Source organism: Acomys minous (genome assembly GCF_964271855.1).
Source record: "Acomys minous genome assembly, chromosome: 8".
NCBI lineage: Eukaryota > Metazoa > Chordata > Mammalia > Rodentia > Muridae > Acomys > Acomys minous.
In genome coordinates, this window is record NC_140489.1 from 88,185,332 (window position 1) to 88,201,937 (window position 16,606).

Below are 16,606 nucleotides of genomic sequence, written 5' to 3' on the forward strand. Positions count from 1 at the left end.
GGAGAAAAAGGTTCCGGGAGACGAGGTTAGGGAACTGGAGGCGTGGCCAAAGGACTGGGACTGCGCATGCGCATACCTGGGGCGTGGCCTAGCGGATCAGGGCAAGAGAACTGGCAAAGCTGGCGCTGGATTTCGAACTGGAGTAGCCGCACGGCCGCCACCGCAGGACCACTTTACACCCCGCGAGGCGCGGGTGGCCTGGGGACCAGCGGAGGAGGCGAGGTGAGAACAAGGCCTCGCCCAGCCGAGCCCGGCGGCGCGGGTGGGGGGTACCCTGGAGCCCACCGTCTCTCATTCCCTCCACGTCCCGGAGCGGAGGCAAGACTGAGTGCAAACCAGGGGAAGGAAGAGGAGCCTTGGTGCGTAGTCAGGGAGGGACCCGCGTTCCGGTGACAGGTCGACCGCCCGCCTCCTCTAGGACAAGGCTCAGCAGGGGCCCTGAGGCTTCCCTCTAATTGCACTTGCACAGCGACATTGGAGTTGGAGTTGGCTGTCTACCTCCTCGCTTGTGCGAGGCAGTTTGTACAGAGAGCTTTGGAAGCCTGCTCTTGTCTGCCTCCCCCAAGTTAACTTTGTGATGTGGGGCAAGTTATTGAATCTCTGGCTTGTCTGCCTCAAGTGAATGGGCGTTCCCACTGCCCGGGAGGCTCAGATGGCCCCAGGGATCGGCTGCTCCAGATGGGCAGGAGTGAAGGCTAACGGTTTCTTGAGCGCCTGGTGCCGCGTTTGGCGACGTTGGATGTTGAGTACCAGTTGTGTGTTGGATAACACCTCCCAAGGCAATTCTCAGAACCCTGTAGCGTGCCCCCCTCCGCTCTTCTGTCTATCCACCTAGAACAACCGCAGCCTCCTCTTGGACTAGTTAGTTGAGAGAGTGAAAGTGTTCAATAGACGATGGCATAGTTTACTGCTGTGGTCTGATGTACATTCAAGCTCTGGGCCCTTTAGTCCGACCTGGAAGTCCAGGGAAGGCTTTCTTAGAAGAGGTCTGAAATAAGTCTGGAGAGGCAAGTAGCTGCCGAGAGACCTATAAACTGAGAGTTCTGTGGGAGGGGAAATTGGAGCATAGCACAAGAGCACACAGGAAGCTTAGAACAGCGGAGAACCAAGGGGGGCTTTGCGTTCCTGAGAGGTGAACCGAGTGTGTAGTCCCTGTGGAAGACTGGGAGTGGCCGGCGAGCCCTGGGTGTCTTGCTGGAGAGATTTGACCTTCCTTAGTCTGTTAGAGAACCAGTGGAAGCTTTCCGGCAGGCCTAATAATGGTCTCTGATCTGTGTTTGAAAGAAATCATCGTTGTCTTTTTTTTTTTTTTTTTTTTTTTTTGGCTAAAATGTGGGGGCAGATCTTAGAGCCACAAGGAGTCCTTATCCAGAGGGCTGGCTCAGTGGTTAAGAGATAGATTCTGCTATTATTGTTGAGGATCCAAATTCGGGTCCCAGCGCCCATGTTTAGTGGCTCAGTGCCAGCTCCGGAGGGAATCCTACTCCTACACACATATTTTTTATGTGCAAGGTAAAGGCCTTTTATCCACAAAGCATCTTGAGTGGGTGTGTGGACTCTTTAAATGTGGCAAACTGTGTACTTGGTCAGTTTCTATAGGTTGAGGATTCATCACATTCATGCTGCAGAATGCCATTGGGCTGGATACAGAGCTGAGGCAGAGAGCTCTGCCATGTCCTCCCGAGATCATGCTACTGAATTGTATGTGGGGGTTGAAGAGCAATTCGGGATTGATGATTTTCTGGTTTCTACCAGTGATGACTTAATTGCCTGAGTAGGAGAGATGAGGGAGGGTGATAGGATCAGCCGTTGGCAGTTTTTGTGTGTGATGAGCCTGTGTAGCATTCAGCTGACAGGCAGCATCCCCTGGCTCGTTTTTAATGCATGAATAATTTAGAAGCAAGAATAATTTGCTTAAGTACATGCACCCAGAGTAGCAGTTGCTATCAAAGACTAACCAATTCTGTCCCTCCAAGTTCCTGGATTGATTCTGGGAAGCAAGTTTTGAAAAGTCACAACGGCCTTAGTGATATCCAAATCATTGTCAGGGATCTGTGGGTGAAAACTGTGTTGTAAAAACAAAGTCAGACTTCCACTGTACCAAACAAGTAGAGATTTTTTCCCCTTATCATTATTTTCTAAATAATACATAACAACTATTTCTGTAGCACTTAAATTAGTTATAAGGCCCAGGTTCATCTCAGTGGAGAGTGCTTGCCTAGTTACTTAAATAATTTAGAAGTAATTTGCAGTGTATGGGAGAGTGCATGTAGGTTACGTGCATTTGTGTGGTTATGGAACCAATCTTCTGTAAATACCAGGGAGTCTGCACTAAAATATAATGTGCCCAAGTCCATCATATTCCAGCACTTTAACTATCATGGGCTACTAACATGGTGCCTCATGCTGCTCCGTTAACCTAGTTTTACACAGGCCTGGGAATAAGGCTCTCCTGTCATCCTGTCATCCCTCCTTCACTGCAGGCAGCTTTTGATGTAGACTCATCCTTTGCAGCAACTCTGCCCAGTAGGTAAATGACCTTTCACTCCCTCTGCTCTCACCTCAGGCCGTTAGTTTCATACCTGGTGCCCAGTGAGGTTCTATAAAGCAGAAATCTGGCCACGCCCCTTGACAGCTTTGGAAACCCCCTATAGACTTATACGCAAACCATATTTTCTGTGGCCTGCTAGGCCACCCTCTCCTCTGGTGCCTGCCTTTCTCTTTCAGTTTTCCTCATGGTATGATTGTTCTCTGGTATTTGTATTTTTCTTGTTGATCTACTCACTCCCACTAAAAATCACTCACACACACACACACACACACACACACACACACACACACACACACACACCTGGGTCAGCTTTGTCCTTGTGCATGAGTCTCCACTGCCTAGGTGCTTACTGCCTGTTCGGAGCTAAGTGAATGGGTCAGCTCTTCTTGGCTGCAAATAAAGTGGGCGTCAGTGAGAGGCTGGCTGAACTCTCAGGCTCAGGCCGCTATGGCAAGTGGCCTAGAAGGTGGGCTAAGAATGGGTTCTACGAGGACAAACAGAAGCCCCGAGCTTGCTGGGGCCCTCTACCCACTGGCTTAACTCACTGTCTTCCTCCACTAGGTCCACTGCTTAGCCTGGAAGGGCTGGGTGAGTCAGGGGACGGGGAAGGTGCTGTGCAAATGGCAGTGTGTGGAGCCTTGGAGAACAATGCAAGTGGCTGGTTCTGGTGAGGGCATGATCTGTGAAGATGAGGTTTTTTAGTAAAATGTGTTAGGATTGTCTTACTCAAGACCCCCTTGTCTTCAAAAGCAGACTGTATCTTATCTTCCCTAACCCCTGCCTTTTCTTGGTGCAGGGAGGTGACACCTAGGTGTGTTTTTATGTCAGGTTTTTTGTTTTGTTTTGTTTACTTAAATGTCTTTCTCTAGGAAAAGAAAATGCACATTTTTACCAGACATGCTAGTCCTCGCCTGTCACCCCAGGCTTTGGGAAGCTCAGACAAAAGGATAATGAGCTCAAGTCTGTTCTGGCTCCATAACAAGATCCTGTTTCATGGGATGGGGAAGAGGGCGTGGTGGTGCTTGCCTGCAATCTCAGCACCGAGAGGTCCAGCTGGGAGCATCCGGAAGTGGGGTCATCCTAAGCCATACATTGAGTTGAAGGCCACGCTGGCCTGAGAGACCCTGTCTCAAAATATTAGAGGTAGGGGATACGAATGCTAATATGCACCCTTTACCTCAGATGTGTAGATGCTGTCAGCTCTCAGCCCTACCACTCTACCAAGTGCCCAGAGTAACAGGATCTCAGTGTCTTGGTTGATAACGTGTCTCACATTTTAGTCAAATCTTGAATCAGCTGAAAAGTACAGCAGCTGAATCCTTGAGAACTGGGGCAGTGTGTGTTGAGAAAAAGGACTTTTCTACAGATAGAGTTTTTTGGTTTATTCACTTTTTGTCAATTTTTGAACAATAAATTATTTTTATGTGAATTAATGTTTTGCCTGCATGTGTGTATGTGAGCCACATGTGTCTGGTGCCTACAGAGGCCAGAAATCACCATCAGGTCCTCTGGAACTGGAGTTAGAGTGTTGTAAGCTGCCATGTGGGTGCTGGGAACCTAACCCAAGTTCTCTACAAGAATAACTGTCTTAACGGTCAAGCCAACTCTCCTGCCCTGGTGTGTGTGTGTGTGTGTGTGTGTGTGTGTGTGTGTGTGTGTGTGTATACACCACAGGTATGCAGATGCCATCAGAGACCAGAAAAATACATTGGATCCTCTGGAGCGAGAGCTGCAGGCAGCCATGAGCCACTTGACCTCAGTGCTGGGAACTGAGCTCGGCAAGAGCAACAGGCATTCCTAACTGCTGAGCCTCCCTCCCACCACTTCTGTAAAATCTTTAAGGGACAGGGATTGAAGCCAGGTCCTCACACCTTGCTAGGCAAGTGCAGAGCCACATTCCCAGATCCTCATTTTACAATTTAATAGAGAAAAAGGATGAAAAAGAGTAGTGGCCGAGGGAAGTTAACAAGGAATGCACCCACAGACATGGACAGGGCCGATGGCTCTGCTTGTGTTGTGCAGAGCATGGTCTGCTGCTGCTTTCCTTTCTTTTTCCTTTCTCTCTTTTGAGACCTGGTCTATATAGCTCTGGCTTGTCCTGGAACTCACTCTGTAGACCAGGCTGACCTCGAACTCGCCGAGATCCTCCTGCCTCTGTCTTCCTGCTGATGCTGCTTTTCTTGACAGTACTGGAAACACCTGTCCCGCCAGGGCACCCCCTCTGGATCAAGCTATGGTGAAAGATGTTCCGCAAAGGCAAGAAGAGACATAGCAGCAGCAGTTCCCAGAGCAGTGAGATCAGCACTAAGAGCAAGGTAAGAGGCCAGGGTGGGCAGCAGCACAGCGCAGCGGTTGGCACTCGCAGCCAGCTCTGCGCACAGTGTGCTGGCCTCGGCCAGGTCCCAGAGTCTCCACCCTCCTTGCCCTGTAATACTTACTTTTGTACTAGAGAGCCTTGCTATGATTTTATTATTTTGGTCATTTTCTGAAATTCTCCCAATTCATTCCACCAGATGGGACTAAACTCTGAGTGGTCTCATTAAAACACACTGATTTAACACCTAAAAAAAAAACCAAACTTTTAAAAAACGTTATTTATTTGAGGGATTGGGGTGCACCTGTGCCGCAGCAGGCTTGTGAAGGTCAGAGGGACAACTGGGAGGAGTCGGTTGCACCATGTGGATTTCGGGGATTGAACTCCGGTTGTAGGGCTTAGGCGACAAACACCCTTACTTGTTGAAACCATCTCAGTGACCCATATACAGCCCCCTTTCTGCTCTTCCTCCTCCTCCAGATAGGCTGGCCTCAAACTCACCCCAAGGTCTCCTGTGTATCCTGTATCTCCTGACTTTCCCCACTTGCCCAGTGCCGGGGTTACAAGCATGGACCACCATGCTTGGCTCTGATTTTTTTTAAATTAATTTTTAAGATTTATTTTATTTTGGTTATCTGTGTGTAAATGGGGGGGGGTGTTATATGCAGATGACTGTGGTTGCCTACAAAGTCCAAAAGAAGGCACTGGGTCCCTGCAGCTAGCGTTATGGCGGGTTCTATCTGAGCTGCTGTGGGTGCTAGGAACTGAACTCAGGTCCCCTAGAAGAGCTGCACCATTTTGCCAGCCCGTAGAATATTATTTTTAAGTGATAGAAATTGCAGGCATTAAGGGGCGAGATAGCTCAGAGCCTAGGGTTTATTGTGTGCATAACAGTATTTCCTTCATGGCAAGATTGCCTAAGCTCCCTTTAGCAGACTTTTTGAACGTTAGCAGTACCAGTGGACTTAGGACACACTCACCTTCTGAGTCAGGGTTTTCACAGAATGCCATTCCTAAGGAAGTAAGTGACACATTTATTCCTCAGAACTAGTTACAGCGTTTTAATCTTGGCCACCAGTTTTGTTGCTCTGTTCACACTGACAGCCATGCTGTCCACTAATAACGCAAGCCTGCGGAGGGCCAGAGACCAGAGGAGGCCATTGCAGAGGGCCAGATTCAGAACGGGGAGACTTGGGCTTGACCTGGTCAGTCTTTAGTTCTCCCTCAGACAGGGATGTTGCTCAGTGGCGGTCTTTCTGCACAGGGTTCTCTTGAGGGTCCATGGAAACAATAGGAAAGCAGGAGGAGGCATTCACAAAGGCTCCAAGCGTGAGGCAGAGTGAGGGAGGGAGCTAACGCCCCAGCCTCAGACTGTATCCGGTGTTGTGTGGTTGCAAGAACAGTTACCTGCCACGTGGCTTTTGAAGTTTGCTGTGGAAAATGCCTTCAGCCACAGTCAGTCTGCTCGAATAGTTCATTAGCTATTGTGTCAGCTCAGCTTAAGAAGTCACTTGCATCAGAGAAGACATACGTCTTACTGTGCTTCTTCTCAGTCTGTGGATTCCAGCCTTGGGGGTCTTTCGAGATCCAGCACTGTCGCCAGCCTGGACACAGACTCCACCAAAAGCTCAGGTATGAGGAGGGGCCGGGTGACTTGGTGACTGGCCTTGTGTTTACTGCCATGGTTCTGTGTGGCAGAGCAAGGTCTCCTGTTCTGGGTTTTCTGTCTCTCCCCTGCCACTTCTGGGACGTTCAACATGGGACCACAGTTTGGTGAGATGGCTGAAGATGCTGCGCGGGAGCTTGCCGAACGCACTGAGGCAAAGTTTTCTCAGTGCATCTGAGAGCAAGATTTGCAAGCACCCTGTGACAATAACTTAACAGTTTCAAAACAGCTTTTTAATAGGAAGGGTAGCTGAAACAGAATAATACGTGGGCTTAATGTTTATGGGAACACGCCATGTGTGTTAGTGGTGAAGGGTTTAAGAACCATTAAGAACCATTAACTTCAAGGGCTGACTCCAGATACCCTACTTGAGGTGACCAGCAGATACCCAGGAAATGACAATGTGTGTCCCAGACCTGTGCAGTTATACAATCACCTTAAATTAGTGCCTCCTTAGAAACTAGGAAAGCTCCATAAATAGCGAGTAATTGAGATACACTGCATTCATTTTTTTTTACCTAAAATAATATTGTCACACAAAATTCATTATCTTAACCTCCAGACATTAAAATGTTGGCATCATTTTCATACATGAACAGCATAAACATAATTATACTGTATTTCCTTAGCAATGGTAGGTGTCACAGTGGATTGTGGGAATTTCTATACTGGCTGTTTGTTGCCATCTCTTAAGGGACATCATATCTCTCATATTATTCTATATAAATTTAAAAGGGAGGTTGGTATTTCTGACTGAATGATAGAACAGATGACCTGAGTCAGGAAATAAACTAAAATAGTACTTATGTTTTGTTTTCATTTTGGCTTTTCGAGACAGGGTTTCTTTGTCTAGCCCTAGCTGTCCTGTACTTGCTTTGTAGACTAGGCTGGTCTTGAACGCACAGCTCTGCATGCCCCCACACAGGTGTGCGCCCACGCCTGGCAGTGCTTGTGTATTATAATGGCTCCATTCATTGTCCAGTTGGCTTTGTAATTTTGCTTATTTTGAAGTAAAGGTCATCAGTATTGATTTGCCCCTGTTACTAAGGCTTTTTATACATTTGGTGTAGTTACTGAAGAAAAAGCCCAATAACAATTTAAGTTCCTCCTTATTATATTAAAAAAAAAAATTGCATTTAGAAACTTGTAACTAAACACCTGCGTGTGGGGCTAGGCATGGTGGTGCCTGCCTTTAACCCCAGCACTCAGAGATAGTAGACCTGAGTGTCACGCCAGCTTGGTCTGCGTAGCAAGTTCTAGCCTAGCTAGAGCTAGCATAGTACCTGGCCGCTAAACCCAGTGAAAACTAAGATAAAAAGTTGGTGTGGTGGAGTATGCCTTTAACCCCAGCACTCTGGGATGCTGAGACAGGGAAACAGAGTGAAACTTTGCCTCAAAAATGAAATAGGGGCCGAGAAGGTTAAGAGCACTCGCTGCTCTTCCTGAGGGCCCCGGCTGAGTTCCCAGCTACCACTCCACTCCCCTCCTCCAGTTCCAGGGGACCCATCACACTTTACTGGCCTTTTCAGGTATTGCATGCACACGATATGTTTATATAGATATAGATGAAACACCTGTACACATGAATTAAAAAAATAAATCTTTAAAACAAAAAGTAACATATTTAGGATTATATTCTAATGATAGTCTTGTTATATTATATATAATATGTATATATGGTTGGAGGATATTCTGTAAAGTAGGCATTTGCTATGTTTAACAAAATCTTAATCATTTAATTTTACCAGGAAAGACTTAGGAGACAGATGCTGGGGTGGAGGCTGGCTAGCTCAGAGAGGCAGAGAAAGCAGCCAGCTGACCTTCCTCCTCAGCCAGTGGAAGAAGTCCCAGAAGGAATCCCCTCTCCCACACTGCCTCAAACCTCCTTCTACTCTGTGTGTACCTATTAGTCCTCCTGACTCCCTCTTACTGCCCCTCCCTTTAAAGATTTACTTACTAAGTATACAGTGCTCTGCCTGCATGTCATACACCTGCAGGCCAGAAGAGGGCACCAGATCTCACTGTAGATGGTTGTGAACCACCATGTAGTTGCTAGGAATTGAACTCAGGACCTTTGGAAGAGCAGCGCTCTTAACCTCTGAGCCATCTCTCCAGCCCACTGTTTTTTTCTTAATACTCCTATGTTCACTTCCTGTCAGCTGGCTGCTTGCTCTGCCTCTTAACCTAAGGTTGACTTTAGTTAATCCTCTTAACAATACTCAAGCAGAAAACTCTTGGATTAAAGGCGTGTGCTAAATCTCAGCCACACCACAACTAGAAACAGGTTTTTCCAGTAAATAACACAATCTCGGGGTTCACAGTGTGATCAATTGTCCTACAACAAGGCATCACTTTTTAATGTCTGTTGTAACCTCAGGACAAAGTAACAGCAACTTAGACTCATGTGCTGAGTTTCGAATAAAGTACGTTGGTGCCATCGAGAAACTGGACGTGTCTGAGGGGAAGAGCCTCGAAGGACCACTAGACCTGATCAATTATATAGATGTTGCCCAGGTGAGTGACAGAAAAAAACCAATTCCAACTGAAACCTCTGGCTGTTGTACGGCCTTGAAAGACTGTGTTTCTCTTGGGCTCACTGCATGCAGGGTGCTCGCCATCTTTGGTTAAAGGTAGATCTCATCCTGAGACAGCTTTGAGTGCCCTGGAGAAGGAACCATTTTTCTCCAGGCAGAGAGCTCTTTGCTTTCTGGGGCTGACTGGCCCTTGGGTGACTGGAGAACTGACTGCATTGACCACTTAAGACTCTGTAGGTTTTTCTCTAAAATAATCTGTCAAAGCCTTACTTCACCAAACTGGTTTCACTGACTTAAACTCATGATGTGGACAAACCTCCCTCCCTCTCTCTCCCTCCCTCCCTCCCTCCCTCCCTCTCTCTCTCTCTCTCTCTCCCTCCCTCTCCCTCTCCCTCTCTCTTTTTCAACACTCCACTCTGTAGCCCTGGCTATCCCTGAACTCACAGAGATTCATCTGCCTCTGCCTCTCGAGTGCTGGCATGAAGGTGTGTGCCGTCACCCGTGGTGTATCTCCTTCCTTATGCTCCATTTCCAACAAGAATTAAGGCGAAAGGGACTTTGAAAATAAACTCAGGACAGGAAAATATAAAAATCACGGTAGGGGCTAGAAAGGCAGTTTGAGCACTGGCTGTTCCTACAGAGGACCCAGGTTCTGCTCCCAGCATCCAGCTGACAAACATCTGCGACTGCAGCTCCAGAGGCCCAGCCCCCTCTTCCGGCCTCCTCGGGCACTGTATGCTTATAGTGCACACACGTACATGCAGGCAAAACACCCACAAAGATTAAAAACCAAGATAATGCCATATTGTTTATAAAATAAGATTCTAAGATCTATACATTTACCTTTACATGTCAGGAGGTAGAGACAACAGCTCTTAGTGAGTTCAAAGCCATCGTGGTCTATACAGCAAAAGCCACAAAAGTGTCGCGACAACATAGAGAGACACCCCCCCACACACACGCCTCTTACGTCATAGAGATGGGGAATATTAGATAAGACTCATATCTTTATGGCCATGAAAGAAGCTACAAGGAAAACTAGCAAATCTAATTTGCAGTTGAGAAGCATCTTTGGTAGAGCCTGTTATCCTGGCACTCGACTTGGAACATGGACATCCAAACAAAGCAGAAGTATCAAATACTCAAAGTGTCATGCAGAAAGACGTCCAAAACGACATCATCACTCTTCGTTCTGTAAGGGTGGCTAAGGCATCCATCCACCACAGAGCCTTTGTTTGATGAGATGCCATCGTTAACAGAAGCAGTGTTTTCATTCTTAGGTCTTAGGTCTGGGAGAGCCAAGAGCCGAGGCATCTGGACCTGGCTCACTTACTGTACTTAATCATTCCACAAAACATTTACAATTCGGGACACCTCCTATCTTCCAGTTACATCTTTCTCAAGAGAAGATAAATTAGGCGGCATTCTTAGGCAGATGGGACCAGCTGATCTGGCGGGGGTTGCGGTATGATCAGGTATCACTCACTGTTTTGTTTGACAGTTTTGTGAGTGGAGTTAACTCATGGGCAGTTTGTCATCCTGAGCCCCAGGATCTGTAGCTAGCAAGGTGTACCTTAGCAGTCAGACAGAGCGTAACTATAAAAAAGATGGTCCCTGCTACCTGGCTTCCTGACCATTCCTTGTCCTGACATGAAGATGAGCTCTGAGGATTTTTTTAATCTAAATAGTGTAAATTTTGTTTTGTTTTCAGACAAGGTACATAGCCCTGGCTGTCCTGGAACTCACTCTGTAGACCAGGCTGTCCTTGAACTCACAGAGACCTGCCTGACTCTGCCTCCCAAGTGCTGGGACTAAGAGTTTACACTATGGTGGCACTCAGAGAAAGGATAAGCAGGCCAGCAGGATGAGACTTAATAGGCTGGGACCATATGGTGGGGGAGGAGGTCCCCTTCTGTCACAGACATAGGGGAGGGGAATAGGGTGAAAGAGGGAGGGAGGGAGAAACGAGGGAAGGGAATACAAGTGAAGGGATATCAATTGAGATGTAATCTGAATAAATTAAATAAATAAATAAATAAAAAGGGTCGCACAGGAAAAAAAGTTTGCACCAATACACCTGGCTTAATAATGTAAATATTTTAATGTGACCAGGATCTGTGGCTAGGATCTCCATTTGCCATTAGGGTCTACACCACAAAAGGACAGAGCAACACACAGGGAGTGGAACAATCTGAATTTGGGGGAAGCACTTGTGTAGACTGGATTTGAATGGGTGTGATAAGCAGATACCAAATGCAAGTAATCGAATTTAAGATGATCTTGAGTTTTTAATGTGTGGTGTGGTTTATTTTCACTTTAAAGCAAGATGGAAAGTTGCCTTTTGTTCCCCTGGAAGAGGAGTTTATTCTGGGTGTTTCCAAGTACGGCATAAAAGTCTCGACCACAGATCAGCACGTAAGTACATCCTATGGGATCAGGAGTCCCAGCCTTTTAGGGTGCACTTGGACTCCTGTGTCCTGGCTGGTTGCCTGGTCACTGGTATTAAGGTTAGCTCATTCCTGAGGGTAAACACAGGCTTCTTTCACATTTCCCACAAATGTGCAGACCACCAATGTTTTATCCAGGGACCTCATGTCATTTGAAAGTGGCTTCTGGTTTGGCATGGAAGCCAGGCAGCAGTGACAACAATTTAGATGACTTTGTTCCTATTTCTCTAGGTTTAAACAGGAAAGTGCAATCCAGAAAGCAAGTTACCCCATAAAGTAGGCATACTAGTGTCCCTGGGCTGAGAAACTGTGTAGTCCTTTCTTCCAGATCTGTGGACCCGCCTTTTCAGCCTTCTAATGCATTCTGCCTTGGGAAATGTGTTTCCTGAGAACTGAGAAGTGCTGGCAGCCATGTCACAGGTTTCTGAAGGTCTTGTGATTTCCACAGGGCGTTCTGCACAGGCATGCCCTGTATTTAATCATCCGGATGGTGTGTTATGATGATGGCCTGGGAGCTGGGAAGAGCTTGCTGGCACTCAAGACCACAGATGCAAGCAATGAAGAATACAGCCTGTGGGTTTACCAGTGCAACAGCCTGGTGAGATTTCTTGGTTTGTTCCTATTCCATAGATGAAATAGTGATTCTTCCACGGCTTTCAAAGGCTGAGGAAATGCTCTCCCCAAGGGCCATCCCTCAGAATGAATAAACCCCGGGTCAGCAGCTACTCAGACAGGCTGGGAACTGCTTCTGCTGGGCAGTACTGACCTGGGCTGCATCAAAGCTCTCCTACTCCTGAGTTGCTGTCTTCTCAATCACAGGGCTTGCTCAGCACCAGCCATTACTCTCCAGCCCTGTCAGGAGTGCCTAAACGCTGGGCAGGTGCTGATGTCTAGGCTGGGGGAAGCAATGTGAGGTAGCCAGGTAGTTTCTGGAGAGATGATGAACTCCATTTGCACTTTATCTTCTTTTCACTAGTTCCTTGAGAACTCTGTACAGTGTGCTTTGGTCATATTCACTTTCCTGTGTTGTATCTCTTCATACAATACAGGAGCAAGCCCAAGCCATCTGCAAGGTCTTATCCACAGCCTTCGACTCTGTGTTGACCTCTGACAAGTCCTGAACTCTGCAGTCAATGGAAACCGAGCCATCAAGGGAGAGCTCATCTGTCCCTGCATCCGTCTGCAGCTATGGCCTATTAGAGGGTGGGATGCCCTGGTCCAGTTCTCTAAAATGTAATGTATAAAATATCGGTCTTATACTAATAGGTGTTATTAACAGTAGGTTAACTTTCAATAATTACCTACTTTATTGGCTAAAAAGAAACCTTGGAGGCTGGACAGGCAGCTTGGTACTTAAGAGCACTTGTAGAGGACTTGGGTTCAGTTCCCAACACCAACATGGTGGCTCAAAACTGCCTGTAACTCCAGTTCCAGGAGATCTGACGTCCTCTTCTGGCTTCCTCAGGTACCAGGCAAACATGTGGTATACATACATACACGCACCACTCACGCATACACATAAAAATAAAATCTAAGAAAGATAAAATAGCCTCTGTTGTTTTTGTTTTCAGGGTTTTTTTTAATACAAACAAGCTTAAGACTAATGTGTCACTGAGTTTGCTCTGAATGAGATTTGCACCCTGTAGCTTCCCAGGGACTCAGGATCACTTGCTTGCAACTTGAGACTGGCAGAGGTTTGGACTGGGGACCTCAAATTCACATGACCTTGGAGTAGTGACAGTGTCTGCTTAAGACAAAAAGCACCCTAACAGGGCTGGAGAGATGGCTCAGAGGTTAAGAGCACTGGCTGCTCTTCCAAAGGTCCTGAGTCCAATTCCCAGCAACCACATGGTGACTCAGAACCATCAATAGTGAGATCTGGTGCCCTCTTCTGGCCTACAGGAAGAATACTGTAAACATAATAAATAAATCCTTAAAAAAAAAAAAGAAGAAGAAGAAGGCACCCTCAAAGAAAGGTATAGCTAAGATAATACGCAGCACACTAGTGTTTATCTCAGAGTTAAGAGGACCTTGGAGGACACCTGCTGGTTGTTAGACGTAACTTTACAGGCTTTCATGGCCCACCTCTTCGATGAGTGCTAATAGCTAACACTTCAAAGATGAAAACCATGTCCATTTAAAAGTACTTTATTTTTTTTCCAGTCGAATGACTGGTTAACAGGAAGTCAATTTATTAAACATGCTCTAATTATAAATCACTGCATTAAGGACAATGAAAATAATCCATTTAGGTTATACAGTATATACAGCTGCGCTGCAACTATACCAAAGTAATCAAGTGAATTAATTGAATATCATACATCTCAAAATAGCATTCTAGGCTGCAGGTCGTTCCTTACCCTCAACAGGCCATATCAGTCTATGCACCCTATTTCTGAGTCATCTTCCCTCCAAGTCAGACCTGATGGAAAGTGGCAAAAAATTAAAAAAAAAAAAAAAAGTAAAAAAATAAAATAAAGAAGCCCTAATTTCGCAGCTGACGCTCATGAAATGTAAACTTTAAATATAAATAGATATCTACAATGTTTTCCTTTCAGTTACTTTTTCTTTTCAGTTTGCAAAGAGCAAATAACTAAGAAAGGTTAGGAGGGAAGTCAATAGAACTCTCTTCTGGTAAAAAGTACTATCCATTACTGCACAATAGCGCCACCAAATCAGAGAGTGGAAAAATATTCCCTAGGTATTTATGTACCAGTAAACCCGATAGGGTAGCTTGGGACTGGAGTTAAAATGTTGACATAAATCAACTTGATTCCTCAGAGAGCTGGCACCAGGTCACCCGAGCCCGATGATACAGATGCATGTGGGGTGGGGTGCACCGTAAAAGAGGTATTGCCAAGTGCAGTGTGCAAAATGCATCTGTTCACGCTCTTAAGTCTACAAGAAAAGTGACTAGGAGAAGGGCTCACATGGCAGAAATTAACAAGTAGTGAAAACAGATGTAGTGTTGGTGGGGGGGGGGGGAGAGAGAGAGAGAGAGAGAGAGAGAGAGAGAGAGAGAGAGAGACTTTAATTACAGATCTAACATGTTTTTACCCAGAATCTGAAAGACAGGAAGCAATCACTATATCGCATCATACGACATTCCAGTTTGTCCTGGTTTCTTTGAAATAAACAAAGAAAGGGAAGCTGCATCGACCAAGTGCGCCACCTCGGCAGCATCACTACCTTGCTATCCAGCTTACGCCTCAATCTATTCCTTTTGCTCAAACTCCAGCTTTCGTTCAAACCCTCAGCTTGCCTCTTCATTCGGAAAGAGTGCCAGATTTCCCATATCCGTCCTATGACTCTTAGGCTTACAGTTGTCAAATAGAGGTATGACAGTAAAGCTCATGAAACTAATGACTTGATTTGTATCATATACAACCTAGTTCCCCTCCCCCACCCCACATAGTTTAAGAGTGATGTGATGGCCTTACATAGTGTAACTGGGATGTTTGGGGGGGGGGTACTGGGCTCCCCAAGATCTACATGTTTCTGATATGCTCTTGAATACAAACAATTGGACAGGTTAAATTTCAAGACAGTGTAGCTACCATTCCTTTTAGAGAATCCTATTAAAGACAAGACGCTAAGCTGAGCAGGTATCCTTGGGAGCTGGGTGGGGAAGGCAGCGGCATGGACCAGCACACAGGGAGGAATGTGCTTCTTACGTGATCTGCACCACGTAAGCTACTCATGGACAGTTGCTGTCTGCGTGATGGGGGGCGTCGGAGGAGGCAAATCCTAAAACACCCGAGGCATACAAGCTAGTTTAAAGGGCTGTTTTGCAATCCGTCATCCTTAGTTTTTAACCAATTCAGGAACTGCAGTTGAAAACACCCGGTGCAGACCAGACAGCTATCATCAGTAGTACGGGAGCTATGACTGTTCACAATGGCCATACGTGCATGCAGGAGATGGTGGCAGCTGCCACCTCACAGGTGCAGAAAAGCACAAGGTTAACGTGTAAGCTTTGCCAGGCTGCTCTAAACAAACACTGGCTGAGTTTCAAAGGAACCTATGTCTTTCGAGGTGAGTGGATGGCGTTTGTGGACAGAGTCCAGGGCAGGGCGACAGACTCGGAAGCACCATGGTATTGGCTTGCTAAACTGACTGTGCTAAACAAGGTAACAATGTCAGAATTGGGCTAAGGAAAGCTGTAAGAATCCCCCAAATTTGTTTAAGCTTTTTTTTTTTTTTTAGGCTAGGCTACTCCTGGAAGTACAGGATCCTGGGTATATAGTTAAAATAGCTCCTCAATTCCCCCTTTTTAGGAAATTCTGCTTTTCCTAGTAAAAGTATAGCAATGTTGCATGAAAACCACAACCTATAAAAACAATCTGCTTATATATAAAAATGCCTTTGAGTTTTCAGAACAGGACAGTATTATGAGGAGATGGGCTGCCAAACAGCACGATCTGTGAGCCTGTCTATGGCTAGTCTTGGTACCAATAACAAAATGAAACGTAACGGTTAAACAAAGGCTTTTGTTCAGTAGCTGTTTAGTCAGCGATAAAGTGCACAAACGACACGGGAAAGGCTCCTTTGCGGCTGGGGTCTCCGTCGATGTGGCCGATCTGAAAGGAGCAAGTTTGGGTTATAAATGGTACAAACCTGGAGGGGCAATACCACATGTGTGTCTGTTCCCAGTGACTTCTTCTGCCAAAGAATGACAGAGAAACCGTTATGCCATACTTCCTTGTTATTTCCTCCCTGCACTTCCTGGAGCGCCTGCCTCCTTCCACAGCCCTCATACATCCTCAGATGGCTACCGGTGAGCACACATGTTGCCCCTGGGCCCCAGCAATAAGGAAGGCACCAGAGAAGCCATCAGGATCTACTTCCCACTTTGTACATGAATGAAGAAACAACACTCAAAGTCCTAAGACCTGGTAAAAGTATGATGTGGCTCCATGTATATCTTATCAGGCATTTGTAGAATGGTTTAAAAATATTAAGTCTGAAAAAAAGGGGCTGGAGAGATGGCTCAGAGGTTAAGAGCACTGCCCGTTCTTCCAAAGGTCCCAAGTTCAATTCCCAGCAACCACATCGTGGCTTACAAGCATCTGTAATGAGATCTGGTGGGCAGGA

At 46.3% G+C, this 16,606-nt stretch overlaps 2 protein-coding genes across 3 annotated transcripts in view; one reads left to right on the top strand and one right to left on the bottom strand.

Annotated features, from left to right (window-relative positions):
* The first annotated feature begins 71 nt into the window (after positions 1-71).
* ITGB1BP1 (integrin subunit beta 1 binding protein 1) lies at positions 72-13,058 on the top strand. The gene is made up of 7 exons (XM_084792218.1): positions 72-222; positions 4,739-4,866; positions 6,419-6,497; positions 8,909-9,045; positions 11,388-11,480; positions 11,961-12,110; positions 12,562-13,058. The coding sequence occupies exons 2-7, from the start codon at positions 4,795-4,797 to the stop codon at positions 12,631-12,633; spliced, it is 603 nt and encodes a 200-aa protein (XP_084648344.1). The 5' UTR covers positions 72-222; positions 4,739-4,794; the 3' UTR covers positions 12,634-13,058.
* A 586-nt stretch (positions 13,059-13,644) lies between these two features.
* ASAP2 (ArfGAP with SH3 domain, ankyrin repeat and PH domain 2) overlaps positions 13,645-16,606 on the bottom strand; it is a 151,601-nt gene continuing 148,639 nt past the window's right edge. For both annotated transcript variants that reach the window (XM_084792180.1, XM_084792179.1), the window contains one exon: positions 13,645-16,092. In XM_084792180.1, the coding sequence (XP_084648306.1) occupies positions 16,018-16,092 (75 nt within the window). In that variant the 3' untranslated portion in view covers positions 13,645-16,017. The remainder of the gene's footprint in view (positions 16,093-16,606) is intronic.

What these genes read in the sequence shown, in the direction of transcription:
- ITGB1BP1 (XM_084792218.1), top strand. Translation starts at nt 4,795, where the DNA reads ATGTTCCGCAAAGGCAAGAAGAGACATAGCAGCAGCAGTTCCCAGAGC. An exon ending in AGACTCCACCAAAAGCTCAG is followed by an intron (nt 6,498 to 8,908) that starts GTATGAGGAGGG and finishes TTGTAACCTCAG; the next exon opens with GACAAAGTAACAGCAACTTA. An exon ending in ATTATATAGATGTTGCCCAG is followed by an intron (nt 9,046 to 11,387) that starts GTGAGTGACAGA and finishes TTCACTTTAAAG; the next exon opens with CAAGATGGAAAGTTGCCTTT.